The following is a 12454-nucleotide window of genomic DNA, read 5'->3' as shown; positions in this document are numbered from 1 at the left end:
AGGATTTTAAGACAGAAAATGCTTGAAAAATGACTTATGACGGTATGATAGTCACCACCATTATCTTGTGATAAACAATTAGAAACAGAAACCTGGATACTTAGCACAAGATTACTCTGGATAGATGTTGCCCAATCTGATCATCAACATATGTTGCCAAGTGGAAAGGCAACCTTGTCCCGTTATTTGAGTCCTATCTGATTGTTAATGAAAGGGGTTAATGTCAACACTGGAAGAATTAGAAGCACACTGCCAAAAATCCCTTTAGGGCCACCCCTGTGCTCATTTCCAACCTTCAAGAAGATGTCATCTCAAGATACACAGACACATCTTTTCATACTGATGGCTCAATCATGACATTGGGCAAAAAACTTGGTGTTTGATCAGTATTAGAAAAAGCATAAATAAACTCAGTATTTTTCCTTCTGTATTTGTATAGGTAGCATAATGGAGACCTCCTAATCTTATGTATACATTACTAGAATGAACGATTTGCTTGCCAAAAGTGTGCGTATCAATGTAGAATATAGGCAATGGCTGTTGGCTGTTGACTATTGGCTAGTTCATCTTTGCCCATAATTCAAGCACAAACTGGGGAATATAGAGTCGCTCCTAAACCGCATAGACAATAAGTGACTCTGAAATTTTCTCCGTTTTGCTTTCTGTTACAAATATAGATCACAATACCCCCGAGTATTTATTTCTAAAGAAGATGAGAGCAGAAAACAATCTCTTTACTGTTAAATGAGCTACGTTCTAACAAACATAATAAAATAATTATATTTGCCTTAAAGAATTTCTTCGTTATCACATGGAAATATGACTCTAGATTAAAACATCAGGAACTAAATTTTCACTTGCATTCATTTCAATTTCAGTTAATTATAGCCCCCGGCTTGATAGCAGTCCAGGCTCTAGTCTTTTGAAGCCCGAATTGGCCTACAGAAAAGCGGTTTCTTACAACTGCGGACTTTGATGAAAATGTAAAGGTGATTCGGCTTGCAGTTTTAATGGTTTAATTTAACAAGTGAACGCAATAAAGAACTCTCTCCACGCACAAGCAAAAGATCCTTGAGAGGGGGGAGCAAAGACGTTAAGTGGGACATGCAGCACAAGCAGATTTAGGAAGTTTGCCTTTCTTGTAAGGGACATAACATCTGGAGGTCAGGCCTTGTTGGATTTTCTATGAAGAGCAAATAATTCTCATACTGATAACTTCACAGCTCATCTTGGGTAACAAGGGGAATTTCGTTGTCACCTGCACAAATTCCTCTTAACCTTTTATTTAAAAAATTCATCCCTCTCGTGAAGCTGTTCTGCTGATTCAAAGGCTTCCATGCAGATGACACATTATTATTAATGTTCTGAAATCTCATTTTGGCCCAGGCAGCCAAAGACTGTGTTATCTCTTGAAGGGGAAAAAATAAGTCTGTGTTCTTTTGATAAAGGTAAATCTTTCAAACGTATGGCATTAAAATATGTCTAAGATCAGAAAATTCTATTTCTGGAGCAAATTAAAAACCTATTTTGGTTCAAAGAAATGAAGACTGTCCAAAAATTCTACCAACAAAATAATATCCTTAACAATCCATAGTAATTGACAACAAAGCTACTTCGGTCCCCACATAAAACTAAAAAAAAGAAAAAGTTGTCGAAAGTGAAAAACATTCTCACTGGTGTCGTTTTTTTAAGGCCCATCTATTAAGTGTAGCATGACTTATATAAAGTTCTCCAGGGATAATGATATCTGTTACAACTGCCAAATTGCTGGACCATAATAATATAATGGGTACAAGGTCTAAAAATTACTTAAAGGGTTTGTGCATAGGGCAAACTCATAAGAAGCTCCTGATTTAATAAGACTAATAGAGCTGTCCAACAGAACACAATATCCACCGTCTTGGAGGTTTGATTATCTTCTATGCACAATGAAATGGTAGATTTATTGATGTTTTTATTTCATGATATGACACATATCTAAAGCAGAAAACATTGAGAACATAGAGTTTTATGATCGTCTTTCCCTTTCTATGTTTCATACAGTAAAATAGACACTAAAAGGAAGAATAAAGGAACAACCTCTCAGTAAGAAAACATCAAATACGTGAGTGTGCTAAATAAAAGTGGGAGAGTAGAAGAACCCTCAACAAAAACGAGTAAACTATGGTAAAATCTGAATAAGAATACTATATTATACAGCATTTTACTAGAATTTTTTTTTTTACTTTTTGAAATAAAAAAAACATTGGCACCAAAATCCTCACCTAAAAAAAGTATCTAATTTCTAACTGATGTCATGTTTTTTTGTAAGGCCTTTCTTTCATACACCTTATACTATTTCTATAAACTTCTGTCTGATACTATTCCTTTACTATGACTAATTTTCTCAATATAAAATGGTATTTAGAATACAAGATGTCTACAGAAATCCCTTAAGGAACAACTGCTCTGAATCGTTTTTCCTACGAAATAATTTTCAATAGAATTTGACATTTGTAAATGGAGAAAGGGTAAAATTTAAACAGAAATGTAAGAGAATTACTGTATAGTACTACAGCGAGGATTAGTAATCCATTGAGATATACTATGTATTAGATGGTGCATTTGGGACACACTGAGAAATTACGCAGCTGAAATAAAATGTTAATGCAAACAATATGGTGTAAAGAGCAGGAGGAAAATATTTCAGTCCGGAATTATTGCTTACTATTATATATCATAAGAAGCAAAATATCTATAAAATTAAACACATTTTGCCAAATTACCATGTCACTGGTAACACGAATTTCGGAAGGATTTTTCCCTATCATTCCAAGCTGTAGTGGAAATCAATGGAGTGGGCAGGGCGAGCCTTTATCTGATGGGGGCTGTAAGGATAGTGTATCATGTGAAGGAGCAAAAAGAGGCTGATTATTACAACAATATTATTAATATTAAAGGCTCCACAATATATCAAGTAGACGCTAGGTCTTCTCAAACGCTCTAGAAATATATTCTAGCAGCTTGCACATTTTTTTAAATCACTGATCCACCCATGGTGAGTAGAAAAAAAGAGCAAAATGACACCATAAAGAATGCTGTTTCCTCTCAAAATAATGGTGTGATCGATGATGGCCACAGCCTTAACATAACCGAGCATAAAACAGCCTACCATTATTGTGATGCTACAAAAAATAACTACACATATAAATCTCCGCTTCACAACATAGTAAAAAATGTAGAAGATAACTGTGTAGGAATGTAATATACCTCTTAAAAGCAAAGCTTGACTGCTTAAAGTTTACTTTAAATTCCACTGTCGATCTACAAAAAGCTGTGGACTTCTATTCACTAGATCTTACTAAGGCTTTATGCCGGAAAATAAATACTTCAATAGTCCGGAGATGAAACATCAGATACAAATGGTACCTGCACTTATGTATGTAACATAGGCTGGAGACAGAAATCTCTTGGAAAACCGGAATAAAATACTTTATAAACAAATAATATCAACTTGGTGTGAAAAAATGGCTAAAAACAAACTAAAATGTATAAAATAAGAATTAGAAAAATAACACTTTCACATCTTAGTTTTACAAAAATGATAGAATACCCAAAGCATAGCACAGCATATCAACATTTTCTTTTAGAAAGCAGAGATGATATTCACTATGCATTTTTAATCAGCTAGTTTGGGGTGGATTGCTAAAATATTATTGTTTCTTAACTTTTTTGATTTAAAGCTAAAATAAAAATCTAAAAAAAATCATAACAAATACCTTTCAAAAAAAATCCTTAGGCATCATGGTATCTAATTACACATCTGCCAAATCAATTAAGGTTTTTTTTTCTTCTATTACATGTTTGGAGCATGCGGCCTCATTTTTTTTTCTTTTGCTATGAATTTAATACTTGGGTTATGTCCAAGGCAGATTGCACAAGCCAAAATTTAGCTGGGGGGAGATAAAAAAAAATCTGTTTATATACTCTTTCACGAAAGCACTAGAAAATAATTTATGTAGAGGCCAGATTTCTAAAACATGGAGGGAGTGGTGTGGAGGAGGAGGCTATGAACACATTGACATGCAATCGTACATTACAAAGGTAGTTTGGTCGAGCCATTAGAGCACAGGAGCTTTCCCAGTTGGTATAAAAGTGACTTTACACAGGACTAAACCTAAACTAAAGGCTGATATCACCAGGTTTGTGATATTATGTGAACTCGTCTTATGTTTAACACCTTCACCGATTGCACAAACACATCCATGCTTACCCTGATGAGAACTACAGAGATTACAAAATCTCAGATATAAAATATAATATCAGATAGATAGATCAATAGATAGCATTTTTTAAAGGCACAGTAAACTGAATAATTTTCATTACTTCCATAACTATATTTTATATGACCACTGTCTCTTCCACATTAAGTGGAAATTGAATGTGGTCTTAAGCCGAGATGGTAAACAAGTATTAAAAAGTACATATATCAATATACTTTTCTGTTGCCCTGTTTGTTAATCAGATCATGCATATGGCATACATATTGTCACACGTCAATGTATTTTACAGTAACTGTAAAGAATCACCGTTTAGGATACACATTTAGGTAGAAGATGTTCTTCAACAAGGTGTCTTGAGCAATGGAGAGCTCATAAAGCTAAACAAAGTATCATCATTTAGGAGCAATCTAGAGCCAAGGTGTCGAAAACTGTTTTGAGACCATTGCGATAAATAGCTTAGCCATTTATCTAAATCAGTGTCAGTGAAAAGCAGCATCCTGCAGGCTCTTTGGGGCATGAATGGCGTGTGCATTCTGGTGCCTTTGGTCATTTCTCAAAGTTGAAGCCAAAGTGCTAAAGCAGCACTACTGTTTACAATATATGTGTTCCCCGGCACCCTGTCAAGATCAGATAACAGGACTTTGTAGACCACAAGCAAAGAGTTCTCCTCCTTCACAAGCCTCCTACTGTAAATGTGCAAACCACTGCCTGTGACTCAGGGCATGGCTATAATTGATGGCTAAACTCTGGAGAGTCCAAGAGTCAAGCTTATTTAGCAGGGCAGAAACTTTTAAGTTCAGAGCAAAGCAAATTTAAAGGTGCGAAGGTCAAACTTTAGAAGAGTTATGGCTTTAAAGACAACCAAAGTTTTAGCGTTGGTACTGGACTAGAAGAATACTTGAGTATACAAATCACAGAAAAATGTAGTAGAAAAATTAAATCTAACCTAGTTTAAAAAAGGTTATTTTCATTCATGTCGGTATTTATTGTTTTCATCTTATTGACTAATATTGATTTTGTTTGGATAATAAAAGCAAATAAAACATTTTATGTTAAAGTGCATGCATTAAGCACATATATTTACACACTTCCATGCATAAAATGCCTAAATATGACTATTAAAGAAATGCAATAATTCAACACAAAATATTCATTTTACGTGACAGCGATGTTAAAATATAAAAGAAAGACATGCATTTTAATTGATGCCACTTTTAAGGGCAGTTATCTATGGCGTGCAGTCAAAAGCAGAGAAGAGAAGAGAATAAAGCCAGGCGGGCTGGTACGTGGACCTACATTGAGCACTGTGCCGGTGTTGGTGCTGCCATTCTGTCTGTGCCAATCCGCTGAAGCATGCTTTAAGAGCTTTTTCCTGGAGCATGCAAGAAGATGGGCTCGCAGTGTAGAAATCCAGCATTTGTCCAGGGCTCACAGCTAGCACATCCATACAGTCAAACATGATTTCCCCCCCTATACAGAATGCCTGTAAAAGTGCTTTTCCTTTAGGTGCAGAGTAAAATGGCATCTAAAAGTACACCCAACTCCATCAAACTCTGCCCCTTTTTTTTGGCACGTAGGCTGTTGGTCTATTTCCCAGACCAGAATCATGAATTATGACAGACAACACAGCTAAAAGCCTGTAATTGATCCAAATGATCATTTACTATTTTCCAAGCTTCCCAGCCATTCCAGCAGAGCAGGCGAGGGGGACAGAGAAATCCAAGCTGTCAGCTGCAGGCAAAACGTCTCTAAATTCCTGGAGGTGCTTGCAGCCTTCTGCAGCAGCGAATGAGCTGAACCCGCTCTCTGTTGTAACTGAGCTGAAAGTGGGTAAAAATAACAACATTTATTTCATCCAGGACTCAGGTCCCCCCTTCTGCAGCGAATAGATCCTTCTGCTTTTGAACAGCTCACTTCCTACTACTTGTGTCACACAAAATGAAAGATTGGATTGCCTAATATATGCGAGTGAACTCTCCATGAACCCTTCCCAGGCTGCTAACCTTCAAATGACCCAAACCAGTCTGACATCACCAACTCCCAGGATTCTCACACAGCTTAAAGACTAGCAGCAGCCCTGCAGAACGAGCAGAGAGATGCAGGCAGCCGCTCGCTTGCTCGTTCGCTCGGCTGCATTATCGGGGATTCTACCTTTTACTTTCCAAAATGTAAATACACAACCAGAAACAGTAAGGGAGCAGGAAAATGTACACACAGGCTTCATGTGTCACTCGTCACCGGTTGTATTTGTTCTACGAGCGGCTCCTTCTCGCCGTCTTAATCAGACGTATCCATAATCCAGCTTTCCGCCGTCCTCTCTAAAGATTTAGCTGCTCCAATTTTGCACAGAAGATAATTTTACTCAATTAAAATTCAATGCATCTGTCACACAGATTTCAGCATCAAGCATGTATTTCCTCCTGTATATATATATTTTTTTTACGCAGTAGCAATCTTGAGCTAACATTTCTGCAGATATGCTATGCCCCTGATAAACGGGAGAGGTTGGGGGGTGAGAAGTCACATATGTCAAATTTAATCAGAGCTCGGTGCTTTTCCTTTATTGGAACAATAAGACGGGAAACAATTAAGGGCACGGCGGCGGCCGCCTTGGTGTTTATATCACATCACAGATCGCCTATGGGGTGCGTCTGCTTGTATTCTGGTAGCCCTAATCACCCGCTCTTGCAGCCCGCCATCAGCACAAGAGGCCACTGTTGAGGCATCCGTAAGAGCCATGTTTTCCTTACGCTGCCTCTACATAAGAAGGGTGTACTTCTTCCCACTTCAGAAAGCCATCCTACAACACTTGGCCTTGTAATCTGCTGGCGCTACATTCTTCACAACATGAATATCTTTCTGGCTCAGCATCACCACTTGATATTGTGGAAATAAAAGAGTCATTATTGATACCACTGTATAAAACAATGAACACTACAGTAATAAAGTCAGATACACAGAACACAAAAGGTGCTGCAAATACTAAGTGCAGCATAACATAGATGTAACTGAATAGCCAACCACCAGTGCACTTACACTTAAACAGCTAAAGTGGTTGTCAAAGAGTTGAACCTCCATAATTCTGATTTGAATTTTGGACCCCGAAAAAACTCATACCATGAACACAAAGGAAAGATTTATAAATTTGCAGCGAATAAAATGCCAGCGATCATTTTCATTTTCGAGATGAAAAAATTGACAAGCGACTACTGGGAACAAACCTATGTGCCAAAGTAGCAGGGCAAATTTCTCTTATTTCTAAAAGTTGTAAATGTTGTAGTGTAAAGACATTGAAACACATGGTGTAATGGCATATTCTAAGTGACACTCATCCCACAACAAAAATGTGAAAATCGAAAAATGTGGATAGGGCTTCAGAGTTGTACCAGTCGGCCTGACATTCTTTTTTTTTTCTTATAAAAATGCTTTTATTGAGGTATAAACCTAGAAATATATAAAGTACCAGATCAGAGGAGTACATTGATATTTGCAAGCAGTATAAAAGAAAATGCACATTAGCATACAGCATATGAAAAGAGCATTTCTTTCAGATCTTGGATATAAATGACAACAACCCGCTACCCCAACCTGCTTATTCCCACCCCAACAACCGCCCACCCTTGTTTGGAATGCAGACCAATATAAGTACATACAGATAAAGACCAATTTTTCAGTGTTCAAGAATAAAGAAGTAAAGAAGTTGTTTCTCCAGCGGTACAAGAATTACTAAGAATAAACATATTAAAAAACATATCCCTAGCGAGTGCTTCAGATACCACAGTTGGGCATTTAATCAAGTCCCCACACTGATTCCCATATTTGGCTATGGCCCCCTTTTAATGTAAACATTGTTCTCCATTAAAATAGTAGTATTTAGGCACTGGACCACTTTCTCTATTGCAGGTGGAGTATTGGACAGCCAATGTTTAGAGATAAAGTTTCGTGTGTGGTAAAGAATTTTCCCTATGACCAGTTGTAGTGGAGGAGAGGCTCCCACACATCCTAAAACACAAGATTTGGCATTCACAGATAGTCAAATGTTATATACCTCTTTAGCCAGCCTATCCACACAGTCCCATCCTCACTACATCTTGGACACTGGTCATCCAGTCTGAGGTTTATTTTAAGCATATTTTTTGGAGTCCTATATGCTCTATGAATAAGAAATAATTGGGATCTTCTCTGTGCCACATTAATAGACACATTTCCAGGAGATTCCAAAATATCTTCCTATTCCTCCAAGGAAATGTGCCCTATATCCCATTCCTATCTAGACTTAATCAAGACCATAGAGTCCTCTAAAATATTTGATAGCAAAGATTTATACATTAATAAAATGAGGCCTCTAATTGCTTTTACAATATAGTCCAGAAGTCAGTTGGAAGAGATCAAATATATTATCCTGGGCCCTTATAGCATGTTTTATCTGTATATATTTGTAAAAGTCAGAGTTTCGTAACTGGAACGTCTGTTTTAGGTGATCAAACGTACAGCAGTGTCCATCCAAAAGTAACTGATATAAGTATTTCAGCCCTTGTTTCCTCCATTCACCGAACCCTTCCAGATGACAGAGCTCCCTCAAGCATAGATTACTCCATATTGGAGAATATTTAGAATAAGCTCCCATACCCCACAACTTTTTACAGGTCCACCATACTTTATGTATAAGAGTAAGGGTCGGGGATTTGGCTTTGAGTATATTTGACTCTAGGAGTTCCAAAATATTATACCCTCCCCCATGTATTTCAGTACCACAGCCCCTGCATCCATAGTTTTCTCCAATGCCCATGCCCTGAAACGTTGGAGCTGAGAGGCTAGAAAATACCTCCATGCATTAGGAAGGGCTAAACCACCCTGTTGCTTGGGCAACTGTGATTTTTCATATTTTATTCTAGGGACGCCGTTTTTCCAGACAAGATCTTAGAAGAGATTATGCATTTTTTTCAACCAGTGCTTTGGAATCCAAACAGGAGAGTTATGTAGGGCACAGAGTACAGAGACATGAGCACATTCTAATGAGGTTTGTTCTGCAAGGGGCAGAGAGGGGTAGTTTCCCCCATGCTGCGACTTTATTTCTTGGCTTAACTACCAGTGGATTCAGGTTTAAAGGGATATAGTCATTAACTTCGCTGGTAACATAAATGTCCAGTTATTTAAACTTTTGACCCCCAGGTATTGCTAAAGACTCATTTGGTCAAAGATGTACATTCTTATCCAGGGGGAGTAGAGCCGACTTTGACCAATTAATATTTAGGCCAGAAAAGACACCAAATGTTGATATGATATCCATTATTATTGAGAGAGAGGTATTCAAATTATCAATGAGCAACAACAAGTCATCCGCATACAGGGCAAACCGTTCCTCTTTGCCACTGTATTTAAAATCCCTAATACCCGGGTGTTGTGTAATCATACAGGCCAAAGGCTCTATTGCAATAGCGAAAAGCAGGGGCGATAGAGAACAACCTTGCCTTGTTCACCTAAAAAGATCAAAACTCTCCGTCATGTTAGCTCTTATTATAGCTGTTGGAGTCTTTTACAGTAGCATTACCCATTTGATAAAATTAGGCCCAAATCCCATTTCCCTTAGCACTGCTCACATATATTTCCACTCCTCACTATCAAAGGCCTTTGTGACATCAAAAGAGAGAACAGGTTTATTCTTGGGACCAGGCTGTACCTCTTGCAAGTGCAAAAATAGTCTTTGTAGATTAATGGCGGTCAACTCAGATGGCATGAAGCCAGTTTGATCTGGATGTATTACCGAAGTTATCACAGTACTTAACCTATTTGCCAGTATTTTTGCCAGAATCTTGACATCAGTCGATAGTAATGAAATGGGTCTGTATGATTCTGGTAATTCATATCTTTCCCTTCCTTAGGTGAGATTACTATTATAGCCTCATACAGCGATCTTGCAAGTGTCCCCTCGGAAAATGCATCATTAACCATCTCCAAATAGTGTGATAAAAGCTCCTCCTAAAATACTTTAAAGATTTCTACCCGAAGGGCATTAGACCCTGGGGCTTTGTCATTTGGCATTTCCCCTACTGCTTGTTGAATCTCCTTCAGGGAAATCGTTATCACTTTCACACAGAGTTGGAAATTTAGGCTATGTGCCCACGATGCAGATTTGAAGCAGAACATTTCTGCATCTCCTTGACAGAAAAACCGCATGCGGATTTTACATGCATTTTTTCAGCGTTTTCAAGCGTTTTTACATACGTTTATGCATGCGTTTCTTTCAAGCGGTTTTCCAACCAATTTTAGCATCACTTGGAAAAGGGCTTGAGAAATTGGACACACATTATAAATCCATGCAACTGGCATGGATTTATATTGTGTCCAACTTATGAGGAGATGTCTGCTTCAAATGGTGCATCTAGTGTAAATAAAAATAATTAAAAAGTAGAAAGAAAAAAAACATATTCTCACCTCTCCGGCGGCCCCCGGTCTCCTCCCGGCGGCGTCCTCTCTCCTCGGTGGCCCGCGGTGTACTGGCAGGACCTGCGGTGACGTCATTTAGTCAGCTGATGGTCATGTGACCATCAGCTGACTGCTGACGTCAGCGTTTGAGTGACCATCAGCTGACTAAATGATGTCAACGCAGGTCCTGGCAGTACACAGCGAGCCGCCGAGGAGAGAGGATCGCTGCTGGGAGCAGACTAGGGGCCGCCGGAGAGGTGAGAATAAGTTTTTCTTTTTTCTTTTTACTTTATAATTCTTTTTTAACTTGCAGGTACGATGGTACCCGGGTCGGATGAGAGTCTCCTCTTCTCCCAACCCGGGTACCATCCGTGCATTGAACCGCATAATATCCGCATGTATACATGTGGATGTTATGCGGTTCAATGCAAGTCAATGGGCGCGATTTTGCCGTGAAATTGCGCCCAAATTGGTTGTGCTGCGGATTTTTCTGCAATGATAATCCGCAGCAGAAATGTCCGCAGCAAGTGCACAGAACATGCGGATTATCATTGGGAAACATGGCAGACATCTTAGCAAGCGATTTTAATGCGTTTCCTCAGCAGAAATTAATTAAATCTGCACCGTGGGCACACAGTTGTAATCATAATTAGATAGTCAGCTAATTCCTCAACCGAGTACCTTGCCCCAGAATACAAATTGGAATAAAAGTGAGTAGAGTTTGGGTGTTAATCCTCCTTTCTTTATCTTTTAACTAATTCTCCCTTTGAGCTTGGACCATTTTGGCTAGTAGGCGCCCAGTCGTTTCACCCTCTCATAAAACTGCTGTTTTAGAAACATTCTTTTGTTGTCAGCTTGCTCTATTAGAAATAATCTCAGTTCACAGGATTATTATCCTGAGTAAACAATGATTCAGTATCACAAACCTTACTTTCTAATTCAACCTCGCTTTTCCGTGAGTTATCTTTTACCAGTCTTATCTCTCTGATCAGTACATCCCTTAAAAAGGATATCAAACAATTCCCCAAGTTTCTCCTTAATGGCAGTGCAATTAATAATTTTAAGCCAAAATGGATTAAGTTTCCAACCTATTGAATACCTGGATCTTAACAGGGCCACCTGTACCTGTTGCCAGAGGGTAGAGCGATCCGATCGAGATCTAAGAAGATATTCAGCTTTAGAAATTAATGGTATCATTTGAGTATTATATAAGGCTAGATCAATTCTTGATAGAGATTGAAAGGTTGATGAGGCACAAGAAAAGATCTTTAAGTTTGGGAACTTCTCCTTCCAAATGTCAAACAGTCCCGTCCCTCTGAAAAGGCGACCAAACAGGGTCAAAGTACCATATCCCCCTGGAAACTTATCCCTGCCAAGATTACAAATGTTATTAAAATCCCCCACGATCACTAAGGGTATATCTGACAATACCGCCAGTATCTCAAGAATCTTTTTGTCAGGGATATTTGAACATGGAGGAGTTAAATATACTACAACAATGATACATTCAAAGTGCTGGATTTTACATCTAACCCCAACAAATTTACCTTCAGAGTCTTTAAAAGAGACAATGTGTAAATGGGATAATTTTATGTACAATTAGAGTAACCCCCCTCAAGTAATTAGAATGAAGAGAATGTAAGGTATACCCCAACCAGGATTTATGTATCTGACTGACAATGTCTTTTGTTAGATGGGTCTCCTGTAACCCTATTATTGCGGGGCTGAAGCTTTTTATATATACAAAGTTTGCAAATCCTTTGGCA

General features: G+C 38.3%; 1 protein-coding gene across 15 annotated transcripts in view; it reads right to left on the bottom strand.

Moving 5' to 3' along the window:
* Positions 1–12454, bottom strand: part of RARB (retinoic acid receptor beta) — an 832092-nt gene that overhangs the window by 256913 nt on the left and 562725 nt on the right. Inside the window, exon 1 of one of the 15 annotated variants that reach the window (XM_073678001.1) lies at positions 5559–6339. The exons of 12 other annotated variants lie outside the window; for them this stretch is intronic. In XM_073678001.1, coding sequence (XP_073534102.1) covers positions 5559–5787 — 229 coding nt within the window. In that variant the 5' untranslated portion in view covers positions 5788–6339. Of the gene's footprint in view, positions 1–5558; positions 6340–12454 lie in introns of those variants that run through there. 2 more of the 15 variants (XM_073677986.1, XM_073678000.1) reach the window with 2 other exon arrangements.

This window comes from Phyllobates terribilis, unplaced genomic scaffold (assembly GCF_046119375.1).
Source record: "Phyllobates terribilis strain yellow unplaced genomic scaffold, ASM4611937v1 Scaffold_4__5_contigs__length_816908805, whole genome shotgun sequence".
In the NCBI taxonomy this organism is placed as follows: Eukaryota; Metazoa; Chordata; class Amphibia; order Anura; family Dendrobatidae; genus Phyllobates; species Phyllobates terribilis.
The sequence above is the reverse complement of the archived record's forward strand: the minus strand, read 5'-3'. Positions and strand labels throughout refer to the sequence as shown.